Source organism: Gambusia affinis, linkage group LG18 (genome assembly GCF_019740435.1).
Source record: "Gambusia affinis linkage group LG18, SWU_Gaff_1.0, whole genome shotgun sequence".
NCBI lineage: Eukaryota > Metazoa > Chordata > Actinopteri > Cyprinodontiformes > Poeciliidae > Gambusia > Gambusia affinis.
Window position 1 is genome coordinate 130720 of NC_057885.1, and position 18339 is coordinate 149058.

The window sequence follows — 18339 nt, forward strand, 5'->3', positions numbered from 1 at the left end:
CTTTTGCAGATTGGGAGGAACTAATTTAAATTAGTTGGTTTCCTAGAAGTAAAACAGATGTAAAATGTTATTAAATAAAAATCTACTGCACTTTATTATAAAAGAAAGTTATAAATAGAGTCTGGTGAGATTAAACCCACAATCAGATGACTGACAACATAAAACCGTTCAGAAAAATCCAACTACATCCCTTCATGTGTCCAAATTTAATTACACGGATTTTGACAGATCTTACTTCACAATACGGTTGATTTAAGACACATGGCTCAGAAAAACTATGAAGTTGTCACATTTTAAGCGCGAAGCTGACTATGCAGTTGGATAACATAAATGTTTGCATATAAACTGCTACACTGCCAATGAGACGCAGCAGCAAATGAAAACACGGCAGCATGAAAAGACAAACTATGAAAATATGAAAACAACAATTTTATCAAAATTTGAAAAACAGAGAGCTTATACTAACAACTAGTACATTTAAAAACATTGTAAAACAAAAACTCTACAAAACATTTACATGTTTTACATTTTCTTTCTTTGCTGCGTTTTGCGACGGAACGCATTTACATCCAAACCTTCAAAGCATTAAAGAAAAACTATCAGCTTAAAGACAGGTTGCTGTGCTTCAAATTTTACATCGGCAAATATAAATCAAAATCAAAAGAATTTAAGAAAATGCATTTCAGCCCTTGCAGTAATTTCATAAAACAGCTTCCTTAATGGATTCCTAACAGAAACATGTGGAAAAAGTGGGAATTTGAAGGATGTGATGAGTTTTAACTCGTAACAACTTTTAGCAGAGCCCGTCACATCATGCATCTCATGTGGCCGGGTTGTTATCCTGACCTGATAAACTGCTGAATCTGCTGCTGCAGGACTCCTCTGGTCTGCAAATGAAAAGAAGATCTGTGTCAAACGTTCACCTACAGAATGAAAACGGTGAATCAAGAATCTGAAATCTTTCAACAGATTCGTCACTCTGCAATTTTTAAAGATGAAGACGCTTGACCTTGACGAATAAGGATGGATGCACACATATTCTTAGCCTTTCATTTTTCTCTTGGATTTATTCTATTTATTGATCGCAACTAAGAAAGCGGCCACTAGGAGACTCTCATGAACTATATGACCGAACCTGGTAACTCTGACCAACTCAACTAAACTCATCATATTTTGAAATCTGAAACAGAAAACATTTGTTCTGCTCAAACCCAATTCTCACTTATATATTTAATGGGAACGTTGACATTAAACCTCCAATTACTGGTTTGAGTTTCGTCTTTCCTCCATCACGGCATTGCATGTTTGCATATTAGTAAAGTCAAAAGTTACCTTTCAGTTTATTCTCATCCTACTCCTGCAACTTCACTTCAGAGTAAACGGCGTTCTCCTCTGCTTCACGAGGTCTTCCTGTGAGGATCGTAACAACAACAACAACAACAAATACAAGGTCAAAACCACTCAGTTATTTTCTCCTGTTGCACATTAAAAGTGCCTGGAACTCACTCGTTCTGTCGATGTCTTTCAGTTCAATGCGAGAGTACGTGACATCTCTGGCTTCATCTGCAGCTGAAACATTTCACAATTTTAGAAGGGCTACGGCTTTAACTTTTGCATCTGTTGCGTTTCAAAGATGTACTTCACCATTTCCTGTCGTTTCGGAGGACTTGACTGACGCGTAGAGATTGGCGTTATCTGCAAAAAAAGAAGGAAAACGGTTTTTTGTGCTTTCTTCGTTTATTTTCACGTAGATTATAATACTTAAAGAACACATTTCTGTAAAATTGGTGGAAGAAGTGGAATTTAGTGGCTAAATGTCATTCAGCAACTTTTGTTGAAGCTTTTGCTGCCGTCACCAAGTCTGGTAGTAATACTGGCGGTCCAACGTCATCAGTCAAATCTACTACTACTGTTTCTGGAGAAAAAGCTTGATGAATTAGTACCAGGAAAAGAAGTTGAGTAATAAAAAAAAACAACAAACCCAACAGTCACGACATGCATGCTACTGAGGTTACCTATGTTTGTGGAAGAAAGCAGCAAGTGTTGTGCAATGTTGGTTGAAATAGGACATTCCAAATATGGTTCACTATGGTTAAAATGTTGATGGGAGAGACAAAAATGTGCATTAGGTAGATAAATGGCTTCTCTGGTAAAGTTACTTTAGCAATAACTGGTAGACGCAAACATGCTGTTTCTGAGGAAAACAAACAGGATATTACTGCACATTCAAAGAAAACCAGCTCGATGTTTTAATCACTTATTACAGTAAATGTTTGAGTTTGTAAGGAGAAATGCACACCACTGTCTTATGAGAAGTGTAACATTTCCTTTTCCTCAAGAAAAAGAGCAGCAGCAAGTCTGAGTTATAACATCTACTGTCAACTCACCCTTTAAAGCGCATTTTTCTTAAAATATGGATCTTCTTCCAGGAAACCAACCAATTAGATGAATTTTTCTTTTTACCATTTTAAAAACGGTCAAATGCTGTTTGACCGTAGCAAATGCTGATCATTGCAGGCATCAGCAATGCCTGCTGATGGCTGCAAACTTCAACCACAGAGCTTCTCTCCGACTCACTGGACGACATTTATTCAAGTTTTAGTTGACTTGTATACGTTTCAAAACTAGTTATCAACTTGTGTGAATCAATAAAAAGATCCACAATCAATTTAAGATCCATTTTTTTTATAGTGCGTCATCAAAAGCAGAGTGAAAATGCAGCATTAAAAACCCCAAATTAATGACATTCATGTAAATCGTGATTGAAAGGAAATTTCTGACTGGCATTGTCGTCAAACTTTGTTGACTTTTGATAAACTCGAATGAATGAGACGCTTAAAACTCATCATTATTAATGACATTACAATTAGGAGTAAATAAATCTCAATGACTGAAAAACATTGAGGCTCTGACCATGAGAAAGAGAGCTGTACTCATGACCTTCAGTGTTGTTGACTCCAAGGTCGGTGGGTGAGGTTTGACCTCTGCCCTCTGGCTGCTTCGATCTGAAACATCACACATGAAATTAAATTGATGACAGTTTGAAAATGTTAGTATAAAGGAAATAAACTGCTGCACTGACCTGATGCACCATAAACCTGTGAAAATATATTTTATATCATATTATCACATTGTTTTTTTAATTTAGAAGCAACAATGCATATTAAGTAACACAGTTGTTTAAGTTCATTATTTAAATGCCTGACTTAGAGATTGAGGCTAATTTGCATCTGCAGTCATTTCTCTCACCTCGTCTCTCTTTCTTAAGAAAAAATTTGGAGCAACAATATAATTAATTATGAAAACAAAATTGTCTCACCTTTGGAACACAACAAGATCAGGAGAATAACGAGAATAAAGAGAACGACTCCAACAACTGGTCCAACGATCATCATCACAGGAAGTGAAGAGCTGACAAGACTGGATTCAGTTACTGGAAATAAAAAACATTAATAAGGAATAAGTGTTAATTACATGTCATAACTGTGACTTTAGATTTGAACACGCGCAAAAAATCTGCATCACACCTTCAAAGATCCAAAGTGTTCGTCTCAAACAGCTAAATGGTTTCACCAATGAAGACGACTGAAGTTTTTAAAATCCTCCTCACCTCTAATAGACATCCAGCTGCTTGGTGACTCTTTTCCTGAATGTTGACATTTGTAGAAACCTTCATCTGACTTTGACACTGCAGAGATCTTCAGCTCCTCTCTGTTGTCATTCTGGATGAGTTTATCATTGTGATAGAAAAACACTTTGGAGAGAAGTTTTTGTGTTTTGTGTTTGCAGCTCAGAGTAACAGGATCTCCTTCAGTCACAGGATGAACAGGGCTCACCAGGATAATATTTAAAAAAAGACTGTCTGTAAAACAGATCAAGTTACATTTCAGATATCAAAGATGGAGCTGTATGTCATTGAGGAAAGATTTGTTTTCTACTTTCTGCTCGAGAGTTAACAGAAACATAGTTAGCATGCAATCATAAAAATCCTGATTTTATTCATGTTATGATTTGTTTTCTTCTAAAATATAAATTGTGTTTTGGTTGGAGTGAAAAACAAGTATTAGTTGTTAAGCACAACTTAAACTTATAATGTTTTACAATAATTATATCCCTATGAAAACAGACTGGACAGTACAGGGAAACTGTGTAAGAAAAGGTTTATAAATCATAACTTACCATGTACAGTGATGTTCACTGCATTGCTGAACTCTCCTGATCCAGACTCACACCAGAACACTCCACTATTCAACAGAAATGGTTTAATGGTGCATGTAGATCCAGTCATTGTCCCCCAGATGGAGCAGGATGACAGTCCATCTCTTTCTGTAAACCTCATCACTCTCCACTCATCAGAGTTTCCCTCACAGCTCAGAGTCACAGATTCAGATCTGAAGTGTTGAACTCTGTCAGGATTCACTGAGAGAGAAGCTGCTGGACGAGGATCTGGAAACAAATATACAATAATGTTTAATCTAGAATAAAGCAGATTCTACCAAATCAATGTTGAAATCACAGCAAATTAATCAAATAAATACATTAAACAAAAACTGTATTGGTGATCCACCCTCTTTCACATATAACATAACCTGTAGTTGTCACTTTCTCAATGTTATTTTTAATTTCTGCTTCACATTTTGAAATGAATGTATGAAAAATAAAAGCAGAGGTTAAACATGGTTTCTTCATTATATGGATCATAAATTCACCAGCTCCACATACTTTCAAATTACTTTTAAGACAAAGATCATGACTGAGTAGAAACAAAGTAAAAACATTTCCAGTTCACTAAGATGAGATTCACTAAGACAAACTGACCTGCTGACCAGACAAAACTTGGCTCTCTTAATTTTCGTTCTCCATTTCCTGCTTCACACACATAACCTGCTGTATTACTGAGTCCATGAACAATGTAGAAATTCTCTTCAGTCCCATCAGAGCTGCCAGGCAGCAGCTCATATCTGTAGGATCTCCGTGGTGGATTATAAACAGCTTTATACCAGAAGAACCTGGTTCCTGCAGGTGGATGTTCAACCTCACAGCTCAGAGTCACTGAGGCTCCAGGACTGAACCAAGATGGAAACACAGAGACTTCATCTGTTGGAGAGTCACATTGAGTCAAGAATAAAATATTTGTATATTAGTCTTCAGTTTAAAGAAAAATATTTTGACACATTGTCAGAAAGTCAGTACAATTAGTGGACTCAAGTTTACATTCAGAAACGGCTCATTGAGAAAGTTTGATTGGTTAAATTTCTATTAAAACTGCAGAATGTAACTTGTGACAGTACAATATCACATAGATAATACGTGAAGAGATCAATCCCCTCCACAACTTCCCTGAGCTACTACTGCCAGAAGATCTGATGAGACATGGGAGTGAATGAGAGGCTTAAATACTGAGAACAGAAAGCTGGATAAAACCAGGACTGATGAGCTTAAATGATTACAGGTGAGTACTAAATGTACAGTGTTTTTTAGTTTTTGATAACTAAGAAACACTGAGCTAGAGTAACTAGAAGGACTAAAGACATAACCAAACTAGAATCACTAGAGAAAGATGGACAAATGCAGACTTAACAAAACTAAAGCTAAAGTAGCAAGAAAGAAAAACTAGACACACTATGAGGGAGCTGACATAATGAATAACTACAAGGACTGAAGAAATAACTTGGCTAAAATCAATAATAATCAATAAAGAGACATAAACTCAAACTTCTAAGAATAACAGACTAGAAAGATGAAATAACAAAGAAATAAACATAACTAGAAATACTACAGAGGAAAGTAAGAACAATCTAAACAAAACAAAATCCATCAAAATATTAAATCTAAAATGACCATGAAGGACTAAAGTGAACTCAAACATAATGTGACATAAAAAACAAACAAACTGAAAAACGCAGAATCCTGACACTTTTAACTAAAGTTTCATTCCTTTAAAACTAAAACAGCCTCAGACAAAACAAACTTTTGTCCTGAACTTATTTTTTAAATTTCAGCTTTTTTGTATCGATAAGAAAGAACTTGGAAATCCAAAGAATCAAAGTAACCAGTTAATTACTAATGAAAAAACATTGACTTAATGTCACTTATTTGTATCAAAAATGTGCAATAAAGTTTTTATATGAAAGATTTATGACCAACTTACACACAGTTAACACGACAACATCACTCCAGTCTGTTGAGCCTTTTTCACTTGTTCCTCTGCAGCTGTATCCTCCACTATGAGACTCATTAGCTGAATGTATGAAAAAGTATTCCTGGGATATTTGAAATTCATTTAACTTTCTTGGTCTCCATTCATACGTCCACTTTGTTCCTTCTCCTCCTAGGATCTCACACTGGAGAGCAAGTCTCTCTCCTTTGTATATCAGAGGCCAGTTTGGACTCAGGGTCACAGTGGCTCTATGGGAAACTGTTCACATAAACAACATAATGTATTAGTTTTAGAGAAACATTAAATCAACATTTTTTTTTGTTGGCCTAAAGTTGAATGATGACTAAATCAGAACTTTCTGCTCCAGTTTATTTCCATTTTGTTCTCCACCAACAGTAACCTCTGATTAGTTGAGTTTTGCTTGGCAATCACATTTGTTGCATAATGTATTACATAAATAAATATCCCTAAACATATAATAAATTGTGACTGTAGACAATAATATCTAAGATTTTAAAAGGTCCTGCTATGTTATTTTTTGTACTATTTCCTTATTTTATAATGTATTTAGTGGTTTTATGTGTAAATGTAACATGATAGTTGTGATTTTTGGATTTTGCAGCAGCTGCATCTGGACCCAAGACAAGTTTATTTTGGGACAATAAAGTTTCTCTCATCTCATTTTACATTTTATTAGATACAGTATATAACACCATTTTTTAAAAAGAAGTTCCATAAAAAACCAGCAAATAACACTGCGTGAAATGATCTGCTGGAATATTTCTTCATCTTCTTCAGGCTTGTGGAGCATAAATCAGTTTTTAATTCTGGCATCTTTTAAAATTTTTTTCAGCTGTTGACAAACTTGTGTAGTTTGTTTTTAATTTCTACGTTGAAGTGAAAAGTGCATGAAGGTAAAAATGTGGTGAAATGAAAGTTTTCAACCAGTACGACAGACCTCGTCTACTTTTAAGGTCAAACTTAAAACAAAGTTGATCAAACTTATAATTAGACTTATCAGATTATTCTGAACTATGTCGATATTTAAGAGCTAATGATTCAGGAGGACAAAATGATCAATCTACCACTCTGCTACTGTTTCCTACTATTCTCAGTTATTAATTATCTACAGTTATTGATGCCATTAACTTCATGTTCTCCCTCCACTTTCATAAATTATGTGGAGTTTTCTCAACATGTTCCAATAAGTTACCATAATTAATAAGCAGGACGTTATTTATCTAATATTCAGCAGCAAATCAATAAAGTACTATTTTGACAAAAAGACAATTATATCAACATATTTTCCCCACATAGACAGGCATCCCAAACTCTGATATTGTTTTCCTCTTTTTCAAATAAACATCCATTAATAAATAGTTTGTTAACATCAATGCAACAAATTCTTACAGAGAAACTAAAGAGACACTGAAGGAAAAAAAAAGAAAAAGAAGAAACTCTTTCGTGTGCACAGACACCAGATAGCATCTTGTGTGCAACCAGATACTATCCTGTGTGTGTCACATGTTATCTGGTGCTCACAAGAAAGTTTGTTTTTTTATCCTCACTTCAACGTCGCTCTAGCAGCTCCTTACATTCTCAACGAGAGACTGATAAAAATCTGTTTGCAACTAGTTTAATAAGGTTTAAGGATTCCACACACAAAAATAATTAATCTGGGTAATTTTGCAAACTGTGACTTTTATGTTGGAATATTTTGTACCATATATAATATGATGGCTCTGACTCTCTGCAGTTTTTCCAGAACGTGGTGCATTTTACTGTTTCTTTTTGTCTTTTTAAGAAATCGCACATCTCAGAAAAATGCAGCGGTTTTTGAGGTTAGACGTCTAAAATCCCAATAAGTTGAAACACTTATTGGTTTAACTCAGCGCTTCTCATTTCCAGTCCTCAGGCCCCCCCTGCTCTGCATGTTTTAGATGTACCTCTATTCCAGAGCAGCTGATTCAAATGATTGCATGACCATCAAGGGCTGCAGAAGCCTGTTAATCACCCACATATTCAATCCAGGTGTGTGGCAGAAGGGAAACACCTAAAACATGCAGTGCAGGGGGCCTGAGGACCGGAAACACACTGGTTTAACTAATGAACTGATTGACATGTTGTTGTTTTTTAAGGATGCCATAAGAGGATAAAACCAGCATTATGATTCAGCACTCCCACAGTTACATTAACTAATCATTCAACACCTAAAAGTCTACAAATTATGACAACAGCTCAGTTTATCTAATGTTACATCCATTATTGGTATTTTGGTCACCAGCGTGCCCTCCATCCAAACATAGATTGAAACAGAAAATACATTTACATATTGCATGTGATAAACTATACAAAACAATAGTGAACTAATTGATGATGTCTGTACAGCAACAGACATCATCAGTTTTGTTTTACCTGATGTTCCAGTTTCTTCAGAGGATCCTGGTTGTTTCAAATATTTTTGTCCTTTTGGTTGACTTAGATCATTTGGACCTTGGGAACCAGACCTGGGTCCTGTCAAAATATTTTAAACTCAAGTTCCTGAATCATTTTTTTTTTTACAGTTTAAAGAGAACAGTGTAGCTGGATTTTACATGTTTTTACTAAGGTAGATTTCAGCGTTCATTCCCTACCCCAGGGGTGTCAAAGTCAAATGGACGGAGGGCCAAATAAAAGCTTTAGCTACAAGCCGAGGGCCGGACTGATCGAATGTTCATTGAAATTTTTTTAAATGACGCATATAGTCTAGTGAACCTAATTGAACCTACTGAAAACCTAACAAATATATTCCAATATGATCAGATAAATAAAGCAATATTTTCTTATGGCTCTGTCAGTAATCTTTAATTTTCAACAGACACAACTGAAATATTTTTAAAATATAATTGGATTGAAATACAATAAAATAAAGTGCAAAAATCTATCTAAATTTGCAGTACCGTAATTCCGCCACACGTAGCGCTAAGTGGGAAAATTCCAACGGTTTCTGAAAGGGGAGACGTTGCACTTTCCAGCAAGTATCGGGTTAATACGGTAACTTCGCAGCTGCAGCTGCACAGTGTAATTAATCCGGGGGGCACTCGTTTAATAGACGGTATATTTCGGCAATAACTTGGTGGATATTGAAAGTTCCGGTTGTTATGGATACATGGGTAAGTACATCATCTCACAGAACATTTAAAGAACTACTTACAGTTCAAATAAGGAAGATATTTTTTTTCAGACGGGGTGCCGGCCTGCTGCGGTCTGCGGGCCGGTTCTAATAATAAATCAAGATCATCCCAGGGGCCGTAAAAAATCTTCTCGCGGGCCGGATGTGGCCCGCGGGCCTTGACTCTGACATATGTGCCCTACCCTCTTCACACGCCGTGTTGTTCTAGTCACTCCTGTCTAGTTTGGCCACTACAGTAGATCAGACTAGACAGGAATCCATTTGTTTCACGTTTAACAAGTTTTTACATTTGTTGACGTGAAAATGCAAACCTGGGATTGAAGCTGAACCCACACTGCCATTACAGAAAACAACGTCACCATGATCAACTCAAAAACATCGACATATTCAATTCCTGTTCTGCAGATTTTTAGGTCGAGAGGAGATTAAAACCTAATAGGTGTTTTGAAAACTCTTCCTCTATCCGGCTTCTGCCAATTCATAGACATGTTGAAAACACAATACTGTTTTTTTTATATTTTAAAGTGTGGCTGTGCTATTACAGGCAGAGGTGTTGACCTCACAAGCGTTTGCTTCTATTCTCAGCGAACAGTTTCCTGTGTTCTCATCCAGTCTGCAAACCAATAGAAACCTTGTCAAGCATGAGAAGTTAGCGAAACTTTCAGGCTAACACTGCATGGAGCAGTTTTTGCTCTCGTCTTGTTGGTTTGGAGTTTTATTCCCAAAACAGCCTGGGAATAAAACTTCAGGATGGTTTGAGGTGAAACAAGCAGCACAAAAATGTAGCAGCTGACAGGTGTGAATACGTTAAAAGGTCAGCGGCTAACGCTAGTATACCGGAAGATCTTTGGTCTTATGGGCTCGTTTCGTCTGCAGATCTTCGGAGAACTTTGTTGTTACACTCCAAAGATTCGTGAATTCATTCAAACAGCAGTGGATTTTTAATTCAAATATGTTTTTCTCTGTCTTACTGATAAATGATAAAGCCAAAAGACAATGAAACATATTGTGGCTTCTCATTCACTCTAGCAATATTTTAAGGTTTCGTAATGACACTGCCTGGTCTCGTTATACCTGCTCCTTGCATCTGGACTATGAACTTTGTGGGTTAACAGGTGAAGCTGTTGTGAAGGCAGTTCAGGTCTTTCCACATAAACACCTTTTAGTTTCTGCTCTTTACAGAACTAGAAGTTTTAAACCAGCGAATCAGCAGTTCGAGAGATACTACTATCAGTAAAATACTAGACACGAAAAGTCAAGACGATATAATCAGGAAATGTGTCTCACCCTTGCTGTGTCCACTGGTGACTGAACTGAACACTACATAAAACAGACACATTTATGATAAAGCCAGAAAAACGGATCAATCAGGAAGAAAGACAATTGCAATAACAAAGAAAAACTGGCATTTAAAAACATTTCTGAATTAATTTAATGTAACAATGTAGCTGATATTTGCATTATCTCTTTATTTAGAGACAAGCAGCCAGTTTAAGAAAATGTTAGTTTAATCATGTATTTTTAACGTTAATAAATGTACTTACAGAATAGCACGTAAAGCCAAGTGTTTCCCATCCTCGCATCTCGACCGGCTGAACAACTATAACCAGGAAATCTTCTATCTTGTGAAAAAAAGAGAAGTTTCCAGAATACTTCCTCTTTATAGCTTCTTACGTGTTTCCTTCCCATTACTCAGAGTTTTAAAAACTGCAGCAGCTTTGACCGCAGCAGTTGCTCAATATATTTATACGTCCTATCTAGATGCACCTCTGCTAGCCCTACATACCTAGCAGAGATACACAGCTCTCAATTTGATGGGTTTGTTGAATCAATTTAGAGTTTTTAAAGCTCAATCACACACAGTCACGTTTTAACTAAACGTGTTTTTCGCCTGCAAAAAGAAAAAGTTGCACAAGTGTCTTGTGCAAACTACTTCCTATATTGTCACCTTCCTAAAATAATGGCCTTAGTTTTTTTTTTTTTGTTGTTTGTTTGTTTGTTTGTTTATTTGTTTTTTACCAAAAGTGAAAAACTTCTTCTGGCAAAGAAAAAAAAACATACGTAGGCCATTACTTTAGGAAGACGATGATATAAAAATCCAACTCAAAAAATTTAAATTTCATGGAAAACTTACCTCAGAAAGTAAGAATTATATATTACATAGATTCATTACACAGAGTGAGATACTTCAAGCTTTTATTGTTTGTAATTTTGGGGATTGTGGCTCAAATTTAACAACAAATAAAAGTTTTTCTATGCTCTGTGTGAAATTAACATCGTTTTACATTTAAAAAGCTCCTAAGTTAGGCACAGACATTCAAATATCTCACTTTTCCCTCTCGCTACATTCTGAAAAAGCCTAAATGCAATGTTGCAAATTCTTAAACATGAATTAAATTAAATAGAAAGCTGATAGATTATGCTGAAAAACAATACTGATCCTTCATAAGCATGTATATCATCAAAACTACAAAACATCTGGTTATATTTCCTTTTACTGTCGAGAAGCTTTGTGTTTATAAATGCAGCTTTCTTTACATCCTTATAGCAAATTTTATCTCGTATTTTGCAGCTTGAACCGGCTTAACTTGCGGTATCCATGGTGATTTCTGAATAAACAGCCTCATCTGTTGCTGCAGGACTCCGTGTTCCTGCAATCAGAGAGATTGTTTGCTGAAAATATTTGTCAAAGTAACCATTAATAACGACGCCGACATAAATTTAACGTAAAACTAACGTCGTTAAACGTAAGTTTAACTCTGCGGTTCCTTATTATCTGCAGCCGGGCAAATTAGGACTATCAGTGTAAAAATGGATATTAAAATCTACAGTTTATTGGAAAATGTCTGAGGAAGAAACATAACAGAAGACAGACAGATGTATGAAACAGACAAACTGTCACGATTCTCCGCTGTGAGTCTGATGTAAAGTTTAGAGGCTAACTCATGCAGATTATGATCATATGACGCTGCGGCATGATGCCATGAAGACAGATTTCAGTAAAAAGATCAACTATTGTTTCTGATGGTACCTGAATCTCCTGTTCTCAGTACAGAGTAAGGAGTTCGCTCATGAGGCCTCCCTAAAAAAAAAAAAAAAAAATCAAGACCGGGTCAAAAGTGTGGAGTTTTATCGTCTCGTGCTACGTTCTGTGTTGTTTGGGACTCACTCTCGTGTCGTACGTTCATCACTTCGATGAGACAATATGCAGGACCTTCCGATTCTTCTGCAAATGAAATACAGGACGATGTGTCAATTACTGAGTATCAGGGGAATTACATCATCAATTCTTTGAAAATTAATACCTTCTCCTGCAGCTTCAGGGTATTTTACTGACTCATAGAAATGAGCATCACCTAAAGTGTAGAAAAATAAATAAATATAAAACAAACATAAACATATTTAACAGGATCGAGGAAGGTTTTCTCACTGTGCTCATCTGGTTCATGAGGTTTCCCTAATAACATAGTAAAAAAAAAAAAAATTAATTAATGTCAGGTTCCATGTTTTTCTGTGTATTTATTTCTAGTTTCCTGTGTGCCTGAGTCTCTGTGTTGTCCTGTCTATCCCCTTGATTAGTTCCCAGGTATGTCTCGTCCCCTGATTACCTCATGTGTATTTAGTGTCACCTGTGTCTCCGTGTCTTGGTTGGGTCCTCGTCTCATTTTGGCGTCAGTTCTGCACATGTCAGTTTGTCCATAGATGTTTTCCTGTTGCTACCTGTTATGAGCATCAACCTACGCTCAGCAGTGCTGCCAGGTCTGTGGACTGTGTTTCTGGATTATTGTCAGGATTAAATTCATCATCTACATCTCTTCTGGGTCTGCCGTGTCTACCTCACCTCACACCACACCAATTCTTGACAATTAAAGTAAATGACGTTAAGTGGTATTTTTTTCTACGCTGTGTGTCGTTTGGAAATCACCCTCTCTTCCTGAGTTGAATAACATTATCATTCAGCTTTTAAAATATACACACTACCGTCTCCTGCAGCTCCATTGGATTTGACCGACTCATAGAGACCAACATCACCTAAAGAGCAGAAAAAGAAAAGAACTTAAAGGTTCTACCGAACAAACGTAATCAACAAAGTAAGAAAGATGCAATGTAAGTAAACAATTTAACAGGACGACCTGTTTTTCCTTTTTGTTGTCTGGCATAACAAATTATTGTCTGGCAGTAAAGAAAAATTGATCATACATATAATAATTAATATCAAATTCTGACCGTGAAGAAGAGTGTTGTAATCACGGCTTCCAGTCAGGTTGATGACATCGTTTCTGTTGGAGCTCTGATTGTTGTTCTCTGACTGATTGGAGCTGAAACAGTGAAAACAGTAAATTAGAGTCAACAAACTGTTGATGCATCTCTGGGATGAAATAAGGCAAAGTGAGGCACCAACCTGATACAGCATGAATCTGTAAGAGACAATAGTTATATTATTTTGTTGTTCAGACCGTCATGTTGCTACAACATCAAAATGTGTTTTTTTCTGATCAGGTATGTGAAGAAAACTGTCTCACCTTTGGACCGTCTGCAGCGCCACAACAAGAAGAGGAGAAATAATAGTGAAATAATGAGAACGATTCCAACAACCAGACCAACGATCAACATGACAGGAAATGAAGAGCTGACAGGACTGGATACAGCATCTGGAATAAGAAAAAAATAGAAAAGGAAAGAAATTATTCATTGATTTTTATGAGCCTGTTCTCTGTTTGCATAAAAACATGATGCTTTCTCAATAGCATCTTATAAAAATAAAATCCATCAAACATTTTAATCCTCCTCACCTCTAACAGACATCCAGCTGCTTGGTGACTCTCTTCCTGAATGTTGACATTTGTAGAAACCTTCATCTGACTTTGACACTGCAGAGATCTTCAGCTCCTCTCTGGTGTCATTATTGATGAGTTTATCATTGTGATAGAAAAACACATTGGAGAGAAGATTTTGATTTTTATCTCTGCAGCTCAGAGTAACAGGATCTCCTTCAGTCACAGGATGAACAGGGCTCACCAGGATAATACCATCATAATCATCATCTGTAAAACATATAATATCACATTTCAGAAGTGATTTTTAGAAATGGAGGTAACAGAGGAACATCAGTTCAAAAATAATCAAGTACAAAGCAGTTTTTTTCTTTTGCTAAGATTTAACACTCAATTTTCAGTCAGATTAAACAATACCCAAATGTTTACTAACTTTTCAGAACTTGAAAATGAAAATGATATTTTCATTTTCAAGTTTTGACAGTCATTATTATGGATTCCTAACTAAAAGTAAACAAATTAATGTCAATAATAATAAATTGGTTTCAGTCAACAATGTACTGGGATGAAGAGAGAGTAAAAAGTTTGATTTTTTTCATATACAAAGAGTGTAAGAACTGTACTAGAAATCATAACTTACTATGTACAGTGATGTTCACTGCATTGCTGAACTCTCCTGATCCAGACTCACACCAGAACACTCTACTAGGAGACCAGTTTATGTTGATGGTGCATGCAGATCCAGTCATTTTCCCCCACATGGAGCAGGATGACAGTCTGCCTCTTTCTGTTAACCTCATCACTCTCCACTCAGTAGAGTTTCCTTTACAAGTCAGTGTGACAGATTCAGACCTGAAGTGTTGAACTCTGTCAGGATTCACTGAGAGAGAAGCTGCTGCTGAACCTGAAAAACAAAATACATTTTTAAAAATTTTACCTCAACATAAAATTTTACTTGACATGGATAAGGTATTACTTTTATAAAGAAAACCAGAACATTTAAACAACTAAATGAAATAAATTCATACCTCATATTTAAATTATTTTAATAATTGCAATATCCCTTAAACTATTTATAGAGGCATCTATTCAACCATTCATAAATATATTAATAAGGAAGCTATTGATATATTTCTGATTTCTATACATCATAAATCAGAGGTATAACTTCATACAGAAAGACTGGAGAGACGAGAACTCAGAACCTTCACTGGTTCCTTCTTGTTGCAAGGAAACAAAGTTGTGCAGTTTATCATTCTGTCCAATATTTTACCAATCAAGCAATCAATCTAGATATCTATCCAGAGCTTTAAGCTCATGAACTGTAGTTGTGCATATCAGAAACTGAACATCAGAATTATATACCTAAAGGAACAAACTGCAATTTTCACATAACATTTGATTAAAGTTAGACCATTGAGAGAGAAACAAACTGACCTGCAGACCAGACAAACTTTACTTCACTGTAATCAGTGTAAAACTTTGGTTCTCCTCTTTCTGCTCTGCACACAAATCCTGCTGTGAGAGTCGATCCATTAATGATGAAGGAGTTCTGCTCAGTACCATTGGTGCTGCCAGGAAGCAGTTCATAGGTGTAAGATGGTTGATAGTTTTGCTTGGTTGTATCAGGAACAGTTTTATACCAGAAGAACCTCCATCCTGCTGATTGAAGCTCCAAACCCTCACAGTTCAGAGTCACTGAGGCTCCAGGATTCGGCCATGATGGAGACACAGAGAGGACAGGCTGAGGGGGAAACACTGGAGAGAGAGAGAGATCGTCATAAAAATGATATTTTGAATTAAATTTCTAGTGTTGCAGTAACACTTTCCTCTGATGGCTGAGATGATGATGATGATGAGCGCCTTGACTGAATTATGAATACATTTCATGTAACTGTTCACACCAGTCACTGATTTTTAATAACTTGTCATGTGAATGAACTTAGCATAGCAGAATATGGACAAAGATTTGTTAACATTTGTCATGGAAATGCAGCTACTGATTGTAACCTTCAGTAAAAGTTGATTCTCAGTTTTTGATATGTGTGTAAATATAAACATACTTTCACAAAGTTAGAAATATTTCATTAAATGTTGATATTTGCTAGTAAAATCCCTGTAAACATAATTCATACATGGTGAACTCACAGAACTCTGTTAATGTGACGACTCCCCACTCTGTGAAGGTGAAACTGTTTCTTCTTCCTCTGCATCTATAATCTCCACTGCTATCAACAGTGATCATGATTTCACTGGATGTTGGAGAGTTTCTATTGGTTGGTTTCCATTCATACGTCCACTGAGATCCTCCATCATCCTGGATCTCACATCTCAGAGTGACTCTCTCTCCTCTGTAGATCTGGGCCCAATTGGGTTGTTGGATCACAGTTGGTGTAATGGGAACTGTTGACATAAGTAACAGAGAGCAGATATTTACATTCACCAAATAAAGAGACACATTCACATTATTTACCAACGTCTGAAATCAAATCAGAACAAACTTCTCTTGTTTTATGTTAGAATTAACAAAAATATTTCTATTTGCTAAATGCCAGAAAACATTGCAAAATATTTTTTGAAGGATTTTTTGTAGCTTTTGACGTTCCAATCATGTCAAACAATAAAACAATGAGTTTCAGGTGTGACTTCAATTAACTCAAATGTGTCAGTAAACCTGTCAGAAGTTTGTGGAAGGAAACAAAAAAGTTTTGACCCAAGTCAGACAGTTTAAAAGACAATTAACCACCATACTGAAAAAAAGTAAATACATTTCTTAATTCAAAGATAACTACAAAAAAACATCTCAAATGTGCTCACTATTTTATTTTTTATTCATTTATTTTTTCTCATTTAGCAAATATCAATAATCTTGGTTGTTCTATTTGACCTAAAATAAGAAAAAGTTGTTTTAACTTCAAACACTGAGAAAACAATTTTAATAACTTTTTATCCATTGTATGTGAATATCTGTCTTCAACTGTAGGTGTCTCATATCTCTCATTATTACAAAATAAAATGATCACTGGTAGAGAAAGATAAAGCAAAACATAACAGTATTAGAAATTTAACATGAACTTCCTATAAATTACTGTCATACAGTCAGAATGTTGTTCTGTACATTACATAATCACATTTGTACAGTTTTTCCATCAAACAGACACGTTGCTGCAGTAAATCCTCCTACATCAATATTAATATAGAAATTCATGATGTGGTTTAAAAATCTGACAACATGAACAGAAACAAATTTTCTGCTTTCAGGCGTCATTAGATGGAGTTACAGATGATGATCATCAAACTGGAGTCCTAATATTTTTAACACCACTGATGAACAAAGAAACATTAAAGATGTTTCATTTCATGATAAAGACAAGTTTACCTGTTTTCTGAATAGTGACCTTATTGCTGGTTCCAGTATAGAAAACTGGATTTCCTCTTCCTCCTCTGCAGCTGTAAACTCCTCCCTCTGTGATGATGAAGACTCCATCTGATCTACTGATTCTGATGGACTGAGCTGTAGAAAACTCTGATTCCTGTCTGAACCAGTAAAACTTCCAGCCAACACCGATGTCCACAGAGCAGGTCAGTGTTACACTGCCCCCTGCTGGTATGATGTCATCACTTGCTGTCAGTGAGGCTTTGGGTTCATTTGCTGGTTGAAACAAACAGAAAACAAGACAATCTTTAGAAAGTGGCTTGTTTGAGGAAACAATCTGTTCAGATCAATCAAACTTTAACTTCTGAGTCACTTATGCTGTTTAATGTTTAAAGCTTCCTGGCCAAGTTCCATCCATCCATTTTCTAATCACCCTTGTCCCTAATGGGGTTGGGAGGGTTGCTGGTGCCTATCCCCAGCTAACGTTCCGGGTGAGAGGCGGGGTTCACCCTGGACAGGTCACCAGTCTGTCGCAGGGCAACACAGAGACATACAGGACAAACAACCATTCACACACACACTCACACCTAGGGAGAATTTAGAGAGACCAATCAACCTGACACTCATGTTTTTGGACTGTGGGAGGAAGCCGGAGAACCTGGAGAGAACCCACCATGCACAGGGAGAACATGCAAACTCCATGCAGAAAGACCCTGGGCTGGGAATCGAACCCAGGACCTTCTTGCTGCAAGGCAACAGCTCTACCAACTGCGCCACTGTGCAGCCCCTGGCTAAGTTATTGTTGAAAATTAGAATTTGTCCCCAATCAATTTAGCTGATAAAAAAAAAAAAGTTT

At 36.3% G+C, this 18339-nt stretch overlaps 1 protein-coding gene across 1 annotated transcript in view; it reads right to left on the reverse strand.

Annotated features, from left to right (window-relative positions):
- Positions 1-416: 416 nt before the first annotated feature.
- The window catches only part of LOC122820622, a 68912-nt gene continuing 50989 nt past the window's right edge, over positions 417-18339 (reverse strand). The window contains exons 10-36 of the mRNA XM_044098197.1: positions 16256-16383; positions 15545-15865; positions 14748-15011; positions 14126-14377; positions 13856-13984; positions 13735-13750; positions 13560-13651; positions 13314-13364; positions 12763-12789; positions 12638-12688; positions 12502-12558; positions 12364-12414; positions 11921-11983; positions 10877-11023; positions 10620-10652; positions 8576-8674; positions 6152-6418; positions 4819-5097; positions 4180-4446; positions 3611-3862; positions 3320-3433; positions 3083-3098; positions 2914-3005; positions 1645-1695; positions 1507-1569; positions 1333-1410; positions 417-887 (exon numbers count right to left, since the gene is read on the reverse strand). Of these exons, the coding sequence (XP_043954132.1) occupies positions 1352-1410; positions 1507-1569; positions 1645-1695; positions 2914-3005; positions 3083-3098; positions 3320-3433; positions 3611-3862; positions 4180-4446; positions 4819-5097; positions 6152-6418; positions 8576-8674; positions 10620-10652; positions 10877-11023; positions 11921-11983; positions 12364-12414; positions 12502-12558; positions 12638-12688; positions 12763-12789; positions 13314-13364; positions 13560-13651; positions 13735-13750; positions 13856-13984; positions 14126-14377; positions 14748-15011; positions 15545-15865; positions 16256-16383 (3241 nt within the window). The 3' untranslated portion in view covers positions 417-887; positions 1333-1351. The remainder of the gene's footprint in view (positions 888-1332; positions 1411-1506; positions 1570-1644; positions 1696-2913; positions 3006-3082; positions 3099-3319; positions 3434-3610; positions 3863-4179; positions 4447-4818; positions 5098-6151; positions 6419-8575; positions 8675-10619; positions 10653-10876; positions 11024-11920; positions 11984-12363; positions 12415-12501; positions 12559-12637; positions 12689-12762; positions 12790-13313; positions 13365-13559; positions 13652-13734; positions 13751-13855; positions 13985-14125; positions 14378-14747; positions 15012-15544; positions 15866-16255; positions 16384-18339) is intronic.